The sequence below is a fragment of the Natator depressus genome, chromosome 5 (genome assembly GCF_965152275.1).
Source record: "Natator depressus isolate rNatDep1 chromosome 5, rNatDep2.hap1, whole genome shotgun sequence".
In the NCBI taxonomy this organism is placed as follows: domain Eukaryota; kingdom Metazoa; phylum Chordata; order Testudines; family Cheloniidae; genus Natator; species Natator depressus.
In genome coordinates, this window is record NC_134238.1 from 17966435 (window position 1) to 17990065 (window position 23631).

General features: G+C 41.9%; 1 protein-coding gene across 1 annotated transcript in view; it reads left to right on the forward strand.

The window, feature by feature from the left end:
• DCC (DCC netrin 1 receptor) overlaps positions 1–23631 on the forward strand; it is a 954381-nt gene that overhangs the window by 876874 nt on the left and 53876 nt on the right. Inside the window, exons 22-24 of the mRNA XM_074952368.1 lie at positions 9599–9664; positions 16588–16750; positions 21640–21866. Coding sequence (XP_074808469.1) covers positions 9599–9664; positions 16588–16750; positions 21640–21866 — 456 coding nt within the window. The remainder of the gene's footprint in view (positions 1–9598; positions 9665–16587; positions 16751–21639; positions 21867–23631) is intronic.

Here is a 23631-nt window from a genome sequence, read left to right on the forward strand (position 1 = left end):
GGGATGGTTTGTCCCTGTAACCTCAACAGGGATTCCTTGAAATACAGCCAGCTCTCCTGGACTCCTTTCCCCTTCATGTTAGTCCCCCAGGGGATCTTACCCATCCGCTCCCTGAGGGAGTCAAAGTCTGCTTTCCTGAAGTCCAGGGTCCGTATCCTGCTGCTTACCTTTCTTCCCTGTGTCAGGATCCTGAACTTGACCATCTCATGGTCACTGCCTCCCAGATTCCCATCCACTTTTGCTTCCCCCACTAATTCTTCCCTGTTTGTGAGCAGGAGGTCAAGAAAAGCTCCCCCCCTAGTTGGGTCGTCTAGCACTTGCACCAGGAAATTGTCCCCTACGCTTTCCAAAAACTTCCTGGATTGTCTATGCACCGCTGTATTGCTCTCCCAGCAAATATCAGGAAAATTAAAGTCACCCATGAGAACCAGGGCGTGCGATCTAGTAGCTTCTGCGAGTTGCCGGAAGAAAGCCTCATCCACCTCATCCCCCTGATCCGGTGGTCTATAGCAAACTCCCACCACTACATCACTCTTGTTGCTCACACTTCTAAACTTAATCCAGAGACACTCAGGTTTTTCTGCAGTTTCGTACCGGAGCTCTGAGCAGTCATACTGCTCCCTTACATACAGTGCTACTCCCCCACCTTTTCTGCCCTGCCTATCCTTCCTGAACAGTTTATAACCATCCATGACAGTATTCCAGTCATGTGAGTTATCCCACCAAGTCTCTGTTATTCCAATCACGTCATAATTCCCTGACATCACCAGGACCTCCAGGTCTCCCTGCTTGTTTCCAAGGCTTTGTGCATTCGTATATAAGCACTTGAGAGAACCTGCTGATCACCCCTCATTCTCAGTATGAGGCAGGAGCCCTCCCCTCACAGACGTTCCTGCCTGTGCTTCCTCCCGGTATCCCATTTTCCCACTTACCTCAGGGCTTTGGTCTCCTTCCCCCGGTGAATGTAGTTTAAAGCCCTCCTTACTAGGTTAGCCAGCCTGCTCGCAAAGATGCTCTTCCCTCTCTTCGTAAGATGGAGCCCGTCTCTGCCCAGCACTCCTCCTTCATGGAACACCATCCCATGGTCAAAGAATCCAAAGCCTTCTCTCCGACACCACCTGCGTAGCCATTCGTTGACTTCCACGATTCGACGGTCCCTGCCCTGGCCTTTTCCTTCCACGGGGAGGATGGACGAGAACACCACTTGCGCCTCAAACTCCTTTATCCTTCTTCCCAGAGCCACGTAGTCCGCAGTGATCCGCTCAAGGTCATTCTTGGCAGTATCATTGGTGCCCACGTGGAGAAGCAGGAAGGGGTAGCGATCCAAGGGCTTGATGAGTCTCGGCAGTCTCTCCGTCACATCGCGAATCTTAGCCCCTGGCAAGCAGCAGACTTCTCGGTTTTCCCGGTCAGGGCGGCAGATAGATGACTCAGTCCCCCGGAGGAGAGAGTCCCCGACCACCACCACCTGCCTCCTTCTCTTGGGAGTGGTGGTCGTGGAACCCCCAACCTCAGGACATCGCATCTCATGCCTTCCAACCAGCGGAGTCTCCTTCTGCTTTCTCCCCCCAGACGTATTGTCTGGTCCACTCTCCGCAATGGTACCTGTGGAGAGAACATGAAAGCGGTTAGTTACCTGTGTCTGCGTTGCTGGAACCCGGACATTCCCCCTTCTTCTTCTGGAGGTCACATGTTGCCAAGCTTCTTCACTGGCCTCTTGGCTCCGCTGTGCAACCTGCTCTAAATCTTTAGAGCTTTGTGCCTGTAGAAGCATATCCTGACGTTTGTCCAGAAAATCCTCAGATTCTCGTATGCAACGCAGGGTCATTATCTGTTGCTCCAGACCTTCAATCTTCTCTTCCAATATGGAGACCAGCTTGCACTTTGTACAGACAAAGTCGCTTCTGTCCTGTGGAAGAAAGACAAACATGGCACATCCAGTGCAGGTCACAACAGCTGAACCCCCCCCTTCCATATCACTTTCCTACCATGAGCTTCCTCAGAGAAGTTGGCAAGATGTAAGCCTCACTGGGCTCACTCCAGGCGAACTCCCAGGCAAACTCCTGCTGTGTGCTGCTCTGCTGTCCCCCGCTGCTCAGCTGGTTCGCGAAGCTCTGGCTATTTTTAAACAGCCAGGCTTCCCTGAAACAAACAAACAGACAGCCCCAAGGCCCGCCCCCTGCAGGCTACCAGCCAATCAGGCACTCGCTCAGGCTCTCACACTGCCCTCCCAGCAAACACACACACACTCGGATACTTACTCAGCAAACAAGCACTCGGATACTCACCAATCCCAGGCAAACTCCTGCTGTGTGCTGCTCTGCTGTCCCCTGCTGCTCAGCTGGTTCGCCGCCGCTCAGCTGGTTCGCGAAGCTCTCATGTGGCCCTCATTCTTGGGTGTGGTTGAACTCTGCTTGGTGGGGGCACAGATAGATTTATGTCTCTTACACCATCCTCTGCCTAATCCTGGGGCCCACCAGAACTGATGTAATTTATGCCCAGCACCTCTAAGAGGCCATTCAAGCAGCTGAGGATAGATGGAATTCAGTAACACCCTGGCCATGCTCCCTACACCAGGATTGTAGCAACAGGGGTAGGAATTTCCCAAAACTGAAGGAATCCTGGTTAGCCACTGGAGTGGTGCAAAAGGGGCTGTCTCAGTCCCAAGAATTGGATTGAGTAACTTTGGCATCCTTCTTTCTGGCTGAGTGGATGAGTACGGAGTCATCTTCCCAATCTACTGATTATTGCCAGTCTAAGTCTAAAAGGGAGTAGCAATCCTCCTGACAAAGAGCAGCTAATGGAGTTGCCACCTTGAACTGTACAGTGTAGCAAGTTAATCTTATCTCTCTTATCTCTCTTCTTACTTCTGTGTGCCACTTTTCCAGTCCCACATTCTGTCTATCATGTTTACAACAAACTATTGCTGGCCCTTGTGGGTAGATTTCCTGTGGATGGGTTTCCTGGTAATCAGATTCCTACTTCCTCTTGCAAATTCCTGTCTGTCAATTCCATGCTCAAACTCCTGTTGCTCCTTCCTCTCCATCAGCCTTCCTTACTCTACTATTATATACACCTGGCTGGCTTTCATAGCCAGTTTCCCAGGTGGCAGCTTGGCAATCCAATTTGAGCTCGCTCTCCAAAGCTGCTAGAAGGCCAGCTTCAGTTGTTTCAGACCTTCTCTCTTGCAGCTGCTTTATGTCTCAAGGCAAGATTTTCAAGTGCTGAGCACCCTCAACTGGCACCAAGTTTCCTAAGAGCTCAGCTTCATTTAAGCACCTAAATAAGGGCCAAATTTTCAATAGTACTTAACACCCGGCAGCTCTCATTCTGACACTAAGGACCAGATTTTCAAAAGAAATGAGCACCCAACATGCTGATCAGTTTTGAAAAATCTGCCCCTAAGGGTACATCTACATTGCAAGTGGGAGTCAGCCCTGCAGCCTGGGTAGGCAGACTTGTGTTAGCAGAGGTTGTGCTAGCACACTACAAATAGCTGCGTAGATGTTGCAACACCAGTGGAGGCTCAGGCTAGCCACCTGAGCTCAGACCCAGGGAATAGGGTTAGCTCAGGTGGCTAGCCCAAACCTCCGCCAGTGCCACAACATCTGCACAGCTATTTTTCGCACATTAGCGCGAGCCCCACAAACCTAAGTCTGTCTACTTAAGGTGGGAGGCTCACACCCAAGTGCAGTGCAGCCATACCTTAAGTGACGAGACCAGACTCACTGTGACAGAGCCAGGAATTGAACCTGGATCTCCTCAGTCCCAATCCAGTGCCTTAGTCCCAAGATTGACCTTTCTGTGCATGATAAAGCCTGCAGACTCAGACAAAGTGCATGGCCAAGTTATCACCCATGGGTGCAGGCACATAGAATACTCAGTGGCTTTTGGAATGGGTGATGCTGCAGCTTACATCCAAAGCTGTCTGTGTTAACAATCCTATGGCAGAAAAACTGCTTTTGGTGTGTTGGCACAATGAAGAGGTTTAATTGAGACATCTTTGACTAAATATAATGTTCTTTTTTATGATTGAAAACTGTCAGTACCTCTAAGGAAATACAAGGGTGAACAACCAGGAGGCAATCCCTAACTTTGGCAATGAAGATGTCTATGAATAACATGAAGCGCGAAAGGGCAGAGCTGGGCTCTCTTACATTTTCTTTTGCCCATTGTACACTATGTCTGAGGAGTGTCCGTTAGTGTATTGGAGCTTGTTTTGGCAGCTCTGGTGCCTGTAGAGGAAAATCATGTGCCACATAAGAAATGGTTTTTTGTTGAAGTAAAATAGGATGGTTATATTACGGCCTTGCATTGGCTGGTATCCATACACAGCACCGAAGGACTTATAGCTGGCATCATGTCTCAAACTATGGCTCCTGGAGGGAAGGAAAATTGCTTACAGCTTCTGTAAACTGAAATAAGACTACTTCTCAATTTTCCCAGGGTTAAATGAGTATAGGGCTGAAAACATTGGTAGAGAAAGGATGTATCTGGGTCAGATGAATCAGATGATGAGTCCTTCGTGGAGAGCAAGACATACTATAATGATGTCACTACTCTTCATAGCAAGTACCCATGTATAATATAGTTAACATTAAGTAGAATGGAAGCAATAATTCCTGGAGTGAGAGTACTCTGGACAGGGCATTCTGGGATATCTGAAGTTTGGAGATAAGGGATTTTCAGTAGTTAAAATATAAATGATGAAGCATAAATCAGGAAAAATGAGCTAACAATGAAGAAGTCTGCTAGAGTTACAGCAGGAGTGATGCCAGATTTACAAATGCTGGAGAACTGACAAGAAAAAGAAAATTTGTAGTCATGGGGAACTTCAAGTTTTGTGGCCTTGATGAGGCAAAGTTAAAACATATTAAAAGTAATGGTAGTTCAGCTATAGTTGTGGGAGAAGGACATTTTCCAGTGGAGGACTTTAGTCACAGAAGCATTCAAAAGAAGGAGCTAATTGAAGACAGAGGACAAATGGGAAATAGAAAGGTCAGAAATCATTCACACTGAAGTGATGTCCAAAGTTAAAACCATCCTTTCTGCATAAATTGAGTGAAAAGTTGGCACTTCTTGAACATATTTCTGCTATTTTGAATTCTGCCACCCGTTACACAACTCAGAGAAAAACTGCAGAGTACCGAGAACCCAGCCTTGTGCCAACTACATAGATCAGATATTGAGGGGGAAATATAAGGTCTCCACTAAAGAAGGAGAAGTGAGAAAGGTGGGGTTTCACCCAGGGGAAGATTGTACAGGGGAATAGCAACAGTTCTGAGTGTGGCAGAAAAAAAATCACAGTGATATGAGGCAGGCTTAGCAAGGTAGGAGGTGATGTTGTAAGTGCAGAAGGATTCACAAAGGAGGTGGTTTTGTGTGTAGATGAGACTAAGTATGTAGGCTAATGGGAGAATGAGACATCAAGCCAGAATGAAGCACTTGGGCTCAAAGTAGCAATGGACCTGTGCATCATTTTACTTTTCAAAAGGAAGAAAGTGGTAAGCTCCACACAGAGCTAGATGAAGAAAGCTTCCAAGAAGGCATGTTGGCTCGAAGTACAGCATTAATAGTCCTGCACCAGCACCATTTACTCTTTAGCATCTAGCTTCCAGCACGCTGTGTTGAAGATTTACCTTACAGCTTTACAGCCTCCTAAATGTGTAGATTTCCAAGATAATCAAAATGTTGAATAATTGTGTTTGTTTGTTTATCTTAATACCAGAGTAAATCTATATTACCATAAATCCAATTTTAGCTACTGGTGATAGCTAGTTTTGTTGAAATATTGTGTGCTGGGCTTAAGTGTTATTTATTTCTCTGCCCTGTTATCAGTCTAATCAACACTTATCAAAAGTTAGACCATTTGAAAACATTAGCTTTCATGCATAAAATTAAATCATTTTCCTTTGCCAGGAAGCTGATTTTCCCCCCCAAAAGACATTTTAGAAGCTTTCCTTTTATGAAAGCTTTCTTTTTATGAAAGGTTATAAGGTTGTTCCCCCCACCGCTTGCACAGTGGCACGGTTCTCCCTCCCCTACCAGAGCATCATGGGGATCCTCCTTTCCCCCAAGAACAGAAGCATGAGAGGAAGGGGTAGCAGCAGAGGACCCGACCATTATTTACCCCAGAAGTTGGGGTGTATTTGCTTAGGTAAGTGGGTATGGCTGCACTCTTCTCCTCCTGCCATACACTGAGTGTTTTCAGAGCTGTCCTAAGCATCTCAGAGAATAGGTCCATCATTGGCTATCAGCCCAGGCTAGAGCTCCCCAGCTCCTCTGGCCTTTCCCCAGCCCTGCTCCACTTTAGGTACCCTGCTCAGCTCCCAGCAGTTAGGCCCCTCCCTCTCAACATCTAGAGAAAGAGTGTGTCCTCCTGGCCCACTGCCCTCTTATAAAGGCCAGCTGGGCCCTGGTTGTGGCTTGGCCACAGCTGTGGCTGTTTCCCCAATCAGCCGAGGCTTGCTGCTTTCCCTAGCAGCAGCCCTCTCACAGCCTTAGCCCTCTCCTAGGGCTGATTTCAAGCCCTTCAGGGCAGGAGTGGGTGACCACTCCTCTACACAGCAATTCTTGGCGGTAACATCCAGGAAGATGTATAGCGCCATTTATGCCTTTCAGTGCTATTGTTTTATGATGTGTGCCCACTCAGACCGACATCACTGTGTTGATTACCTCTGGGTCACATTTTCAAGAATAACTATTACAGTTATTTTATTTATAATCATACGACTTCAAGAGCTGGGTCTCTAGGTACAAGCCTATATTACCTGTGCTTTAACCTAGCCCTGTAGTAAGTGTTATTTGATCTTTGGAATCCCAGTGTTCCTCTTACTCTGGTCAGGTTCACCATGGTTTGCCTGTAGGGCAATTCAGTTGAAAATGAACTTAGAAGAAGTCTCACCAAATCAATTCCCTGCCATTGCAGGGGGTTTAGCTGTTGCGGCACCTCAGTCCTTCCTATTCTCTGCCTGTGAGACAGAGTAATTTAGTCTCCTGGGAGGTGTAAATACTGTAGTCTAATTCAGATTATTGGGCTCAGTACAGGGATAAGTGGGTACGCTTTGTTGCCTATGATGTGCAGGAGGTCAGACTAGATGATCTGAAGGTCACTTCTGGCCTTAGGACTCTGAAATAGCCATGTTGTTTGTACTTTGCTCAATTACTCAATCCCTGATTTCATGAGGATCATGAAACCTTAAATTGGCCTCCAGTTTCTAAAATATTTGTACATCAATTAATGTGACATGTAATGCCTTGAAGAGTTCTAATATCTTAAATTGTAGAGAGGTGTTAAAGCAGACAGTAGGGGCTAGATTTTTAAAAGAGATCAACTCCCACTTAGACGCCTAAGTAAGGACAAATTTTTAAACAAATACTGAGTACCCACCAGCATCTCCCACTGAGATACCCAATTTACTTGGTTCTATTGACAATTTATCCCCATATATTGAAAGCTTCTAGTGCAAACCCGGGAATATTACTTATATACAGTGCAGTTTTTGTAAATAGAGTTACAGTGCATCCTACATTCATTTCACTTTTGCCTGTTACTTGTTGCAGCTAAATATTGTACAACCTTGCTGTGCAATTATGCTGATTGAAAAGATGATTATGTTGAAGTCCCTATGATGATAATGATCTTACATTTATATAGTTCCTTTCATTGCAAAGCACTTTACAAATTGATAGACAAAATTATACATAGGAATCACTTCATACTCCCCCAAAACACAGCTACCTCTGGAATGAAATGCTGCAACTGTTTAACAATGCACAAATATAATAATAGTGTATGGTAGGAAGTGAAGAAAATGTTTTCCAGCTGCAACTACTGAGGGATTCGAAGTAAACTAAACACTAGATACCAGAGCTGGAATTTAATTAGAACATTTGGGGTTAAATGCCCCCATACAACTTTTCTAAAAAGACTCCTGGGTTTTTTATTGTCCAAAATTGGTCATCGGCTCATTTTTATGTCTCACCTGAAAAATGGAAGTAACAAGACTCCATGACTCCATGCTAGGATGCTGATTTATTACGAACTCAGAGGGAAGAATACCATCTACTTAGTCACCTCGCTATCTATTGGGAAAGTACATTACTCAGGCCATGCCGATACTACAGGTGTCTGCTGTATAGCTGTAATGGTTAGGGGTGTGAAAGTGTGCAATCCCACCCTGACAAACGTAGATGTGCCAGCAGAAGCCCCTAATGTAAATGTAGTAATAAATGCAAAATTTCACTTTTACTGGTACAGCTTGTTTTGCTGAGAGGGATGGGGGTGGAATAAGCAATACTGCCAAGAGCACAGATTTGCTAGTATAAGCTGCATCCATATTAGCAGTATGTTGCTGGTATAGGATTCCTAGACTGGCAAAGTACTCAGATTCTGTCCTGCACCAGAGCTGCACTACATTCTACCAGTGGTTTATGGTCCTTGATTGATCCTATACCAGTGGAAGATAAACATAGTATAGCAGAGCTCTACCCTGCCCCCTACCAACCCTGACATGCCCCATCTACCAGGAATGGGGAAGGCATAAGCATAGTCCTTGGCAACATCACAGATTCATCACCTGGGTGGCTCAAGGTGGCCATAGCCACCATTTTGAATTTGGCCCTAAAATTGCTTACTGGTATAAGCATACAAAAATTAAGTTCAAAATATGAACATCTCAGAAGTCAAAGTTTTCCTTATTTTCCACGTTTGTGTAAAACCTTTGAAATGGGGCAAATATTCTTTTCTTAAAAACAACAACAAATATTAATTTTAAAGGAGATTTTGTAGTTTCTTTAGAACAATAATCACTTCATATCCATTTTGAAATTCCTGCATTTTCAATGTAAAAAATGGCAATTCCATGAAAAATAGTATTTCTGGGGATGGAATAAAATGATATATATATATATATATATTTATTTGCTTAATATCTTGTGGAATACTATTTGACAATTTTACAGTGTTCTTACATTCTTCTGACTGATTTGATTCAATACTAAGTATAGCACCCCAAAGAACATCAGTTTATAAACTATATCAGTTTATAAACTATACTTTCCCCATATAAGAATATAATCAAATATTAAACTTATCTTCTGTGGCAAGTAACAGAAGGAATACTAGACACCCAGACACTAGATGAGATGTACTGTCATCTTGTAGAATAATAATGACAATTTACCTGCACTCAAAGAAATGTCAGTTGGGAGCCATCAATGAACATAAGCCACATAAATGTGAGGGAAGCCCAATATTATGTCTTTCATCTGTGCTATGAACTAACTTTTCCATCAGATCTGTCAGCTTTTGAGGAAGAACATTCTGACTGTTACTACTGCCTCACCTTATTTTGTCCCTTTGACAAGGACTATTGGAGAAAGAATGTAAAAAGGCAAGCCTCTCAAAGGCTTGAAATTCAGCTTCATTTAAAAGTTGACTTTTATGACAGATTTTCTCATGCACATACAGAATTATTTTTCCCTTCACTGTCTAATGGCTTAAATGTTGTCAGATGGACTCTGTTTCAAGAAGCAGATCACACTTAGATCAGTTTATCTGTTATTCTGTTTCTGACACATGCTTTTCTGTTAACAGGTCGTCATGGAGATGGGGCCTATTGGCCAGTTGACACGAACTTGATTGACAGAAGCAGCCTCAATGGTAAATATAGACTAAACTAGACTCCTTCTAATTAAGTTTGATTATTAAGTCCATTTTCAGCAGTGAACCCCATCCTCTCTCTCCCTCCCCATCACCTTCTTCACCACTTATAAGATTGTTCCATTCATATATGGGTGAGTTTCAAAATCCCATTCATAGTATGATAGTTTGTGTTACAGAATCATAGAAATATGGAATTGGAAAGGGGACCTCAAGGTCATCAAGCCCCTGCTCTGAGGCAGACCCAAGTAAACCTAGCCCATTACTGACAGGTGTTTGTCCAAACTTTTCTTAAAAACCTCCAGTCATGGGGATTCCACAACCTCACTTGGACGCCTATTTCAGAGCTTCTATCTACCCTTATAATTAGACATGTGTCCTAACCAAAATCTCTCTTGCTGTAGATTAAGCCCATTACTTCTTGTCCTACCTTCAGTGGACATGAAGAACAATTGATCACTACCCTCATTATAACAGACCTTAACAGAATGGCAGACTGTTATGTCCCCCCTCAGTCTTCTTGTTGATTTCAGACCAATTCTATAATTTTTCAAGGTCATTTTGAATTCTAATCCTGTCCTCTAAAGTGCTTGCAACCTCTTCCAGCTTGGTGTTATCCACAAATTTTATAAGCGTACTCTCCACTGCATTATCCAAGTATGAATGAAAATATTGAATAGAACCAGACCCAGGAATTACCTCTATGGGACCCCACTAAATACACTCTCCCATTTTGACAGCACACCATTGATAACTACTCTTTGAATACGGTCTTTCAGCCAGCTGTGCACCCACCTTGTAGGAATTTCATCTAGTCCACATTTCCCTAGTTTGTTTATGAGAATGTCATGTGAGGCTGTGTCAAAAGTCTTTCTAAAATCAAGATATATCATGTCTACTGCTTCCCCTCTATGCCCTAGGCCAGTAGAGGAAGAGGAATAACAGTTTTGATGAGTTGAAATCATATTTCAGATCCTGTAGTTTAGATAGACATTAATGGATCTTAGTACACTTGAGAGAGGAAGACCAGGTGGAGTTAAGTGAAATTTAAACAAGGCTGATATTGATAAGATTTTGCTATGAGGCAGCCTATAGTAGTATTACATTCCATTGCCAACTGAGGTACCTCTGTAAGCACTGGTGCAAAGTAGCCTGTAAGAGAAAAGAGGTTAAAGGAGATTAAAGAGTAAAATGAAATAGATAATTGAGAAAATTTAATTATCCCTTGGCAAGTTCTAACCATGACTAAATAGTTATTATATGTATTGTAGATTTAGCAATTGTAAACCACAGAAAGAGGAAATTATTCCATTTTAAAAAGCATATCAGAAAGGAAGTCCTCTTTTTTTGTGTGTGACAAATTAAAAAAAAATCTTTTTTGACTGTTTCAAAAGCTGACCCAGCAAAGTAAAAAAATAAATAAATCCCCTGTCATATTTCCAGTCAAAAAGATATTCTTTCCCTAGTAGAAGCTTATTGTAAAACCAGTTAGCTATTTTCTTCATAGGAGATGTTTTAGTTTTATCTCACATCATAAGAACAATGTTAAGAAGGAAGTAAAAGAAATAAAACAGAGAACCAAAAGATCGTAAAGGGAAAACATCATAAAAAGTATTTCATGGCATTTTGTTTCAATGTGTTAAACCTCCTGTTGGCAAATGCAATCTTAATTAAACCTGAGCTGATATAGCAAGACACAAGAGGAAAAGCTGTGGATTACTAAAGATTAACTGAATCTGACCACTATCAACTGAGTTTTAGATATGCTATCAACACCTTTTCCTCCCCAGTTACCTAATGGAGCTTTAGTTTTCACATTATTGAACAAATGAGAGGAACAGTGCACCAGAGGTGCTATATAAAGCCAGTCTGGAATATACACAATTATTGCAAGGCACCTAACTGATTAAGTCAGACTGATTACTTTCCATAGACCAGACAGGGAGGGAATACTGAACTCAGTAACCTTTCCTTGCTATATTTTGCCAGCTGACAAATGTATGCTTCATATTTTAGACATAGCTCCTGCTGTTAAAAGGAACTTAGTAATGGTATCTTAGACAAAATCAGATCCAGCTATTAAGTACCCTACTTTGTTTTAGAGTAGCAGCCATGTTAATCTGTATCTGCAAAAAGAAAAGGAGTACTTTTGGCACCTTAGAGACTAACAAATTTATTTGAGCATAAGCTTTCGTGAGCTACAGCTCACTTCATCAGATGCATGCAGTGGAAAATACAGTAGGGGGATTTTATATACACAGAGAACATGAAACAATGAGTGCTACCATACACACTATAACAAGAGTGATCAGGTAAGGTGAGCTATTACTAGCAGGAGAGAAAAAAAACCTTTTGTAGTGATAATCAAGGTGGGCCATTTCCAGCAGTTGACAAGAACGTCTGAGGAACAGTAGGGGGAAAAAATAAACATGGGGAAATAGTTTTACTTTGTGTAATGACACATCCACTCCCAGTCTTTATTCAAGCCTAATTTAATGGTGTCCAGTTTGCAAATTAATTCCAATTCAGCAGTCTCTCATTGGAGTCTGTTTCTGAAGTTTTTTTGTTGTAATATTGCCACTTTTACGTCTGTAATTGAGTGACCAAAGAGATTGAAGTGTTCTCCGACTGGTTTATGAATGTTATAATTCTTGCCATCTGATTTGTGTCCATTTATTCTTTTATGTAGAGACTGTCCAGTTTGGCCAATGTACATGGCAGAGGCGCATTGCTGGCACATGATGGCATATATCACATTGGTAGATGTGCAGGTGAACGAGCCTCTGATAGTAATGTGATTAGGCCCTATGATGGTGTCCCCTGAATAGATATGTGGACACAGTTGGCAACGGGCTTTGTTGCAAGGATAGGTTCCTGGGTTAGTGTTTTTGTTGTGTGGTGTGTGGTTGCTGGTGAGTATTTGCTTCAGGTTGGGGGGGCTGTCTGTAAGCGAGGACTGGCCTGTCTCCCGCGATCTGTGAGAGTGATGGGTCATCCTTCAGGATAGGTTGTAGATCCTTGATGATGCGTTGGAGAGGTTTTAATTGGGGGCTGAAGGTGATGGCTAGTGGCGTTCTGTTATTTTCTTTGTTGGGCCTGTCCTGTAGTAGGTAACTTCTGGGTACTCTTCTGGCTCTGTCAATCTGTTTCTTCACTTCCGCAGGTGGGTATTGCAGTTGCAAGAATGCTTGATAGAGATCTTGTAGGTGTTTGTCTCTCTCTGAAGGGTTGGCGCAAATGCGGTTGTATCATAGAGCTTGGCTGTAGACAATGGATCGTGTGGTGTGGTCTGGAGGAAAGCTGGAGGCATGTAGGTAAGTACAGGTCACATAAACACCCTATACCGGAAACCTACTGGCCGCTATACTTACCTACATGCTCTCATAAATATAAAGGGAAGGGTAAACACCTTTAAATCCCTCCTGGCCAGAGGAAAAACCCTTTCACCTGTAAAGGGTTAAGAAGCTAAGATAACCTCGCTGGCACCTGACCAAAATGACCAATGAGGAGACAAGATACTTTCATAGCTGAAGTGGGTGGGGGAACAAAGGGTCCTCTCTGTCTGTGTGATGCTTTTGCTGGGACCAGAGCAGGAATGCAGGTCAGAACTCCTGTAAAGAGTTAGTATGCAATCTAGTTAGATATGCGTTAGATTCTGTTTTGTTTAAATGGCTGATAAAATAAGTTGTGCTGAATGTGCTGTTTTTGTGTCCTTTTGTAACTTAAGGTTTTGCATAGAGGGATTTTGAATCTGACTACTCTCTAAGGTATTTCCCTTCCTGATTTTACAGAGGTTTTTTTTTTACTTTTTCTTTAATTAAAATTCTTCTTTTAAGAACCTGTTTGCTTTTTCATTGTTCTTAAGATCCAAGGGTTTGGGTCTGTGTTCACCTATGCAAATTGGTGAGGATTTTTATCAAGCCTTCCCCAGGAAAGGGGGTGTAGGGCTTGGGGGGTATTTTTGGCGGGGGGGGAGGGATGTTTCCAAGTGGGCACTTCCCCTGTTATTTTTGTTAGACACTTTGGTGGTGGCAGCATAAGGTCCAGGGACAAAAGGTCAAACAGTTTGTACCTTGGGGAAGTTTTAACCTAAGCTGGTAAAAATAAGCGTAGGGGGTCTTTCATGCAGGTCCCCACATCTGTACCCTAGAGTTCAGAGTGGGGAAGGAACCTTGACACATGCCTACAGCGTGTAGTAGAGAAAGAAGTTGCACAGTAAAATAATGGCTTGTTTGGGGGACATTGGACACCCTTGGGGAAGAAGTGCAGAAATACCTAATAATTACGTTTGCATTGCTATATGCCACTTCTGTGAAGCTGAACAATCTTGTTTAAAATCCAAATAATCAATCTGAGGCTTCTTGATTCCAGATAATTCATATTTACTGTGTAATCTTAAATCCCTGAGAAAACTGTAGAAAATATGGATGTTTCTAAAGGATATTATGTTGTGTGAAAGATAGGATGAAGGCTGTTATTTAACATGGTGTTCTTTTTTAATAGAAGCTTCTCCAGTCTTTTTCAGCAAGTGTTATATTAAGATGTGAGAGATACTGTAATTTTTTAAAAAAAGAAAACCCTCGCTATTACCTCTAGAAAATATCAATTTGTGGTTTATATAGGTAATGCGTGTGCTTAAATGATTACTGCTGTCTGGATATGTCTTTTAAGTTGTTAGGGTATTTTTTTGAAGTTTCCTGTGCCTATTCCTGTTGGTTGGCTGTTCCTGGCTTCAAAGAGGTTGAGGGGGGTTTGGAGTCCAGGACATCTTGTTTGGAGGAAAATGTGTGAACATGGATTCTGTTACCTTAATAATGATCAGACAAATCCAGTCGGTACTTTATTATATGAATCACTATCCTGGGTTGCAAGAGAAAAATTAAAATAAGCCGTTAGCAATTTCCTCCATCTTGTATCAATTTTATACTAGTATTACATCCATGGACTTACTCCTACTTCACTAGTTAAGAATGGAACACCAGACCTGCCATTTGTTTACTGTTTTTATAGGAATAATTATTATTATTTAAGCAGCAACCATGTGCTCCGTACAAGACACAGAAGGCACAGTCCGTGCTCTGTGAAGCTTATACTCTAAGTAGACTTTTGAGGCAAAATTTACTGAAAAGCCTTCAGAAAGGTTCTGTCTTGCAGCTTGTTTATTTTGCTTGGTTTAGCGGATTTTATGGATCTGGGTTAATAGTTGTTGGCTTCATGGAAAAATTGAGTTTTGCGGAGAGAACAGAGGATGGATGCATGAACTAGGGAAGGAGGAAGGCTAATTTGTTTTACAGTGTTTACTATACATGTCATATTCCTTATACACAATATGGAAATGAAAAACTACTGAATTCCTGTACTAGGTCTTCTAATGACAAAAGCCATGAAACTCACAAGAGCTTGTCATGTTCCATTGCCTGAAAAAGAACTATGAGAAAAAGTCAATTTATTTAAACAAATTAATTTGTTATATAAAGAAATGACACTACAGTACAGAATGAAGATAGAAAATTACAATAAAATTACATTTATCACTAGCTAAAATGGCAATTTAGAAAGCTTTGACCTTTGTCATTTGCTCATTCAGTTCTAATGAAGGTAAAATGACTTCACAATCACTTTTTTTTTAAGTTACAGATGGGCTTTTGGGATGATGCCGCTGTCTGAAAACTCTTGACAGACTCTGCTCATGAAGTTATTGACAAGTTCTCCAAACTTGAGTGTCATCATCTCTTGGTTTTTCTGAGCTCTTAGTCTTTATGGGCTCCATTAGCAGACAAAATAACCAAATTTCATATTGTCCTACACTAGTGTCTATAATGTATGATCCTGAACCTTCAGTCCTTACTCAGGCAAAAAGTTCCTTTGACCAAAATGCAAATTTTGTTGAATAAAGACTGCATGATTGGGCCATCTCTGGATGGTATGCAAGGGGAGTAATTATTTTTCTATGTAAATTATGCAAGAAGCTGTCAACGCAGTTGAAAAATGTGCCATCCACCATGTAATAGCATCCATAAAAGCTAGTGAGCAAGGGCCCAATCTTTGAAGTCAGTGGTATTGGGATCTGAAACCTGAAATGATGTAACTTAATCATTTGGCGTCCAGTCTTGTCATTCCATTGAATTGACCTCTGTATCTGCTATTATGTTCCAAGTGAAGAGTGATTAACACCTTGCATCAGAGGAGCTATATCAATAAATACAATAGAATATAATATGTGGCTGATTATGAGCTGAATGGAATCTTGAGAGATGAATCACACATTCAGATTGGCTAATACACAAGACATTAATTTTCCGGTAAATATCAATAGAGGCTATGAAAGGAATAAAAATGCATATTGCTTTTTTTTTTCAGTTTTAGCTGCTAATAGCAATAATGAACTGATAGCCATCAACTCCAGCAGCTGGTCATTAATCTCCAGTAAACGCCTTGCACCTCAGTCCTTACTGCTTCAATATTTTCCTGTTTGCTATACCACTGAAACACAGTGAAACATAAATTTCAGTGCTTTATGACACCATTCTGATCCCACTGTCTGTTTTAAAGTAGAATTCACACACCCCAGACAGGTTTTAAATTGTGCCTTTTTTTATGGGTGGCTTCTGAAGGAGAAGGGGGGTAAATTGTGATCATAATGTGTCAAGCAATTTGTCTTCCTGCATGAAATAAGTAGGCTATTTCTCATAAACCATGACCTTTCATCAATTATGTCAGAAAAGTATTTGTGTGGCATAAAATATCTTTTTCTCCTTGTCTCTCTCAACTGGGGACAAAACTTATCCAGGCAATCTGATGGGCAAAAGGTCTATACCCCGGATCTAGCAGTCTCTGCCAACTGTTGTTGTACATGACATCTGTTTTTTACATTCTGTTGTTAAATTTTGCTGCTGAAACTCTCGTGATTTATATTTTTTCAGAACCTCCCATAGGGCAGATGCACCCTCCACACGGCAGTGTAACGCCTCAGAAGAACAGCAACCTTCTAGTAATCATTGTGGTCACCGTTGGGGTCATTACGGTGGTGGTGGTGGTGATCGTGGCTGTGATCTGCACCAGGCGTTCTTCAGCACAACAGAGAAAGTATGTTGCTGTCAAATACCTGAACAAACAGACAAAAAAGTGGCCACTTTTTAATGTCTTTTCTGTTGTTAGGTTTCAAAGATGGTATGAGCAAGGTCCTCAAATGAGCATTTAGAGGATGTGGCATCACAGGCTGAAATATGTAATCAGATCCAACCACTTTGTGCCGTTTAGAGGGTGCAAAAGTTCCAGAAACTGGATGCAACTGGCCAGTGGAGAGAATTTCCCTGTCATATGGGAATTCCCAACTCCAGTCCCTTTGCCACAGATGGCCTACCCTTGATGGAGCACATTGGGAGCACACAGTAGAATGGGAGAGGGCGTGGTGATGCTAAAAAGTAGCTCAAACATTTATTGGGGCCGAGGGCTGCTCCTCAGAATCAGACAGCCAGAACCAGCCCCCTCATGGCCCACCCCATCTCTGTTCAATCAAACAGGGGGAAGAATCAATTCCATTGATTTAAGGAAAAATGTGATCTGTCTGCATGCCTGATAATGCCTTCTAGGTACCAGACTGTCTGACTTAACTTCCTCTCCCCATTCAGCTGAAAAATGGGGAAGTTCAGGCTCAGTTTTCAGCCTGTTGTGAGGCTTTTGTCCTGCAAAAGAAAGTTAACATCTGTTGTTCTTGTTATTCATATATATGTAAAAAATGCCAGAAAACAGCACTGAGACCATTTGAGACCATTTTCATATATTTTAAAGGGACAGTGTAGGGTGCACCAGAGGTGGCATCTTTCCAAGTTGCCGGGGTGTGCTCAAGTTCCGCTCTGCCCCAGGCCCCGCCTCCCACTTCATCCATTCCCCCAAGTCCCCACCCTTGCCCCATCTCTTCCCACCCCTGCTGCCCCCGCCCCATTCCAGCCCCCCTCCCCAGAGCGCACCCCCTCCTCGCTCCTTCCCCCCCACCAGCGCCTCCTGCATGCCACTGAACAGCTGACTGCAGTGAGCAGGAAGCACTGGGAGGGAGCAGGAGGAGCTGATCAGCAGGGCCCACCAACGGGCAGCCCTGGTGCCCCATCCTCATGTGCAGCCTTACTATTCATTAATAAAAGATCAGGCAATTTAACTTCTATATATAACACATCTCCCTAGTATCAACATGTATGTGTGTATATATGTATTTATTTGTTTGTCATGGACCAGGACCCCATTGTGCTAGGCACTGGAGAAACACAGAATATAAATATGGTCTCTGTCCCAAAAACCTTACGATCTACGTATAAGACAAGAGACAACAGGTGGAGAGACAGATGGAGGAGTACAAGTAAACAATGAGACAAAATTACATAAAGTAAAGGGCAGTAAATAGAGAGAAAATTAAAGATATTAAAAATATGACCTAGGACTAAAGGTTAAAAGAATTGGCCATGTTTAGACTAGACCAGGGAAGGCTTTCGGGGGACATGGTAACAGTCTTCACAAATGGAAAAGGTTGTAATAAAGAGGACAGTGATCAATTGTTCTCCATGTCCACTGAGGGTAGGACAAAAAATAATCAGCTTTGTTTGCATTGAAGGACTTTAGGTTACATATTAAGAAAAACTTTCTAACAATAAGGATAGTTAAGCACAAGTTGTGGAATCCCCATCAAGGGATATTTTTAAGAACAGGTTAGACAAATATCTGGCAGTGATTGTCTAGATATGCTTAATCCTGCCTCAGCATAGAGAGATTAAATAGATGACATCTTGAGGTTCCTTCCAGCCCTATGTGTTTGTGATTCTACTTTATGCAGTATATAGCCAACCCGTGAACTTCACTGCTGCAGGAGTTTGTCAGGATTGGATGGTAAACGACATTGTGCTTAGATTGTATAATATAATGCTTATTAATGGCCTTTGCAGCAAGCTAAAACCATGAAATCTCACATGTGCAATGTAAATTAAAACCTGAGATGTTAAAAAAACTCAGGTACTGGCCACTGCAAGAAGCAAGGTACTGGTATAGGTGGACCTCTAGTCTGATCCAGTTAGGTAAATCCTCTGTTCCTAAGCCACTCCAGAGCACAGCAGCTAGCTGATAGGAGGTTGTCCTTCAGAAGTTGTCAGGTAGTGAATATGACGTTAGACATCTGAAGTGGGTAAAGGAAAAATATGAGAAATAAATAAAGATTACTGGCAAGGTACTATTATAACTGATGGTAGCAAATGTGTACAGAGATAGGAGAAGCTAGGTGGAGACTTAAAGAAAAGCAAAATAAAGTTCAGGCGAATAAGTCAGCAGCCACTAGACATCCTCAGTATGTCTCTGCAGTTTTCTCTTGGGATATGTCTTCTGCTTTTTTCCTTTCTCTCTGCATCTCCCACCTTGACATTGCTCATTAGCTGCATCTTATGTTTTTGACTCTTGCCTGCCAGGCATTAGGTTACATTTGTTGGTGGTGTGAATGGGGATAGGGAAGACGTGTCATTTCCATTCCTTTCATGGTAACCTGCAGGAAATAACTGAGCTGAAAGTGAAATCACTTCTCATTTGTAAAGAGATTTTTTTCTTACTAACACCTTTATATCAGCTGCGTTCCCTTTACTGTAGCCTGTTACAAAAACAAAAGTGCAGACAAGTGTTATATGTACGATGCTGTCAGGGCAAATGGGGTGAATTGCAAAAGGCTTCATTGAGCTTCTCTTCTATTTATTTGTCTACAGCTGCTGGGAGATAGAATCCCTATCTGCTGGAAGACTTATGATATGGTACAGTAATTGGTTTAAATCAGAGACAAAAAGCTGTTCTCCTGCAGGGGACAAAACATCCTTTCCAAGGTCTGATGCTAATGAGTTATCAGCTATGTCTTCACTTATTTGCCTCATCCAAGCTGGTTAGGATAGTGTCTGCATAACAAAAGGCAATGTTTCAGCAAAGTGGAAAGAGCGTTCTTAAAAGATTCAACGTGTACTGTGTCTTAGTGAATTCCACAAGGTGTACTGTATAATACCATACTCTGTGTGTATTGCAAAGTTTAAAAGTAAAGAGTAGTACATCTTAATTTTTAATTCAATTACCAAAAAGACATTTAAGATTTAATAATAGTTGCACTCAGCACCATATATCTTCAAAGCACTTTACAAACAAATGAATGTTCATGACTCCCATGCGAGATAGCTGCAGTAAGTAAATGTTTTATTGATTGCAACTTGATCAAGTAAATAAATGGCAGAGCAGAATTAGAACTCAGGAGTTCCTGGCTCAATGGTCTTTCAATCAGGCCTGTGATGACTCGGTAGATGTATAAAGTGCATTTTGGCATGAATAGCTTGTGTGGCTCAACAGGAGTTGGTATCAGAGGGGTAGCCATGTTAGTCTGTATCCACAAAAACAACGAGGTGTCTGGTGGCACCTTAAAGACTATCAGATTTATTTGGGCATAAGCTTTCGTGGGTAAAAAACCCACTTCTTCAGATGCATGGAGTGAAAATTACAGAAACAGGCATAAATATATATTGGCACATGAAGAGAAGGGAGTTACCTTACAAGTGGAGAACCAATGTTGAAGGCCAATTTAGTTAGTGTGGGTGCGGTACACTCCCAATAATTGATGAGGAGGTGTCAATACCAAGAGAGGGAAAATTTCTTTTGTAGTGAGCCAACCACTCCCAGTGCCTATTCAAGCCCAAACTGATGATGTTAAGTTTGCAAATGAATTGTAGCTCAGCAGTTTCTCTTTGAAGTCTGTTTCTGAAGTTTGAATAAGAGTTGGGAGTGCTCAGCATGTGAAAATCAAGCTGCTGTTTTTCTGATGATTAAATATGCACCCAAGTTTGAAAATTTTGGCCTCATCGAGGTGTATCTCACTTTCCTCACTTGTACATTGGATTATACTTATCCGTTTATGTAAACTGCTTTGAGATCTGCCGATGAAAAATGCTATGTGAATGCTCAGGCAGATTATTCTGCAATTAATACCATTAAAAATAAAACAGAGGGGCTGCACGTTTTCCATATTTTTAGATTGCTTAAAATGAGTTTAAATAATGCATCTCCAATGAAACTTTTTAGGTAGCTGCAACAGAGAGCTCTTGATTTATATTTAAGTTGCATACGTTTTCTGTAACAGCAGATGCACATATGTCTCTGAATGTGTGTGCGTGCATGTTTTGTGTACATACACACATACACTGTATGGTCTTGTAAGGATAGAACATATTGTAATGAATATACATAAGGAGGAAAGTTAATGTTGCTGTGGGATATATCACTCTGAATTTCTTAGCTTTTGTGTGATAAAAATAATGTTTTAATATACTTTTAAGAAATATAATATATGCTGTAGCCATTTATGGAAAGTATGAGGCCTGCAGGACACTATGGGAATATATTCTGCACTATTCAATTGTTTTTGCTATATGTAGTTAAATCAGAAATTATAGTCTTCCCAAGAGGAACTTCACAATTCCCCTATTGTTTCTGGAAGGAATTTTTCTCCAGTTGCACATCAGCTGGTGCACAGATGACCTACCCTGCTGAGCCCCAAGCCCACCCCTTGGAGCAAACAGCAGTATTTCCTCTCACTTGCCCCTTTCATTCATCTCCTAAACATATGCTGTCAGTGAGACACCTTTATGTCTAGCTCTAAGGGCTTGGCAAGTGGCCTCATCTGGAACTAACGCCAGTGCCATTTCATGGATCAGCAAGCAGCTGGTGCTAGACAGTGAGACACGTGGTGGTACCTACCCCCATGCCCTGGGGATTTAACATATCGCAATAATACATTTATCTCTAGAGGCCTAAAGGCATAGCAGCCAGATCCAAGATAACTGGATCCTAAGCCTTGTAGGACAAACCTAAATGGATTTATTTGTTGTGTAACCTGAGATCACTTAATTTTTAAGGTTTTTGGTTTTTTTATTGGGGGACATTTTCTTAGATTTCAATTTTGACTTTTTCCATAGAAAGCGTGCTACCCATAGTGCTGGTAAAAGGAAGGGCAGCCAGAAAGACTTGAGGCCCCCAGACCTCTGGATACACCATGAAGAGATGGAGATGAAGAATATTGAAAAGCCGTCAGGTTCTGACCCCTCAGGAAGAGACTCGCCGATGCAGAGCTGTCAAGACATCACACCAGTCAGCCACAGCCAGTCTGAAACTCAGCTGGGCAGCAAGAGTGCCTCACAGTCTGGTAACAGCACCGCCATTGTGCTCACTGAAATGTCCCAGCTCTGCCTGGAGTTGTTTTTAACTTCAAGCATCTGTAGTGATATGTAAATAGTCTCTTTGGGGGGCAGAATAACACAGTCAGTCCTAAAATCAATAAATCTGGGTGCTATGGTCCAAATTTGGCCTAGCTGGATACAGTTTTATCTGAGAGAGAAAAGGCTGCTCATAATCCTTATACATGGGCCTGCCACCCTCCCATTGTTGTACTCCTAGACATAAGGACTGGGGAGTCTAGACCCACCAAAGGGAGCAGCCGGCAGAATCAAGCCAACACAGGGTGGAAATGTGCAATGTACATGCGTAAAGGGTACTACGGTGGTTGCTCTAAAATGTGCCTCTGAGGGAGTCCCCTGCTGCAGGCCCCCTCCACCAATGCCAGCAGTGATTAACAGGCCCAATACAGTTCTGGTGGTATTGCCAGCTCCAGGCATTCAAAAATCACAAGTCAAGCCATCCGCAGATTGGTTTAAAAAAATCACGAGATTTAAAAATAATTAACTTTAGGCTCTGTTTATTTGCCTTCTGATGTTGGAGTATTTAGAGTTCATGCTGTCAAGCTTTGCACTGTAGCCACAAAAAAATGAAATCTGGGATTCTCAGATGATAACCAGTCTAGATTCCAGCAACTGGGGCTCTAACAAACACCAATTATCAGGAGACTTGTAATAAAATTGGGAGAGTTGGCAACACTGCGACTGGGCATGGTGGCAGATACTTCTTGTCTAATATAACAGCATGACTAGCTGCATGGGTAGCTTCTAATGCAAGTGGAGCAATACATATGTTGAAATTGAGATCTGAGGGAAGGAAAAAATCACCTGGACCCACAATTGATGAGCAGAGTATATTTTATACAATATTGGAAGGTTTTAGCTTATCGTAATCAAATATTCCCAATTGGTTTAATGGATAAGAATGATTTTTCAAGAAATCAAATATTAGGCAATTCAATAGTGTCTGCAGAACAGGTACATTTCATTTTTCCAAAATGACATGCTACTTTGCATCAGTTAATAATTAGAAGAATATGCATTATGTTTGATTTCTACTCCATTCTTTCATGATGGGCTCAGAACTTCGCTGGAAATCAAACGTTATTGAGAGTTTGTCTGCACGGTCAATTAGTACACCGCAAGCTGGGGTGTAAATCTTCAGTGCCCTAGCCTGCACATACAAACTGGTCATGTGGACCCTACTGTATGAATCAGCTAGTCAAAGTGTACTATAGTGCTTTAGTGTGCAGTTGCAGGCTCCACATGGTGAACACGGCAGGCTAGCATGCTGTATATTCCTGGCTTGCAATGCACTAAGTCTCCATGTAGACAGGCCCTGAGTTTGCATTCCACTTTAGGAGAACCTATTGGTGGCGGGGGGAGGAAGGGAATGACATAGTGTGGGGGGGAACACAATGGAAAAAAAATCAAATGAAAAATGGAGCAGAGAGACAACACAGTAAAAAAGAGTTTCACCATCGTAAGTGAGATCAGAATTTGGTCCAGAGAGAAAAAAAACTCTAATGCAAAGAATGCAATTTAAGTGTAGTATACAGACAGCCTAGCTTTTCTTTTCTATCCTTAAACTGTACAGGCTTCCCTTTTGTTAGAGAAACTTTTTTCAGTAATAAAATGTAATGCGGTGGGGAAGAAGAAGCAATATATAGATTCAAAATATAAGTATATTTGGCATGAGTTTGCATGGCTGCATCATTCATGAGTGACAGAAGCAAG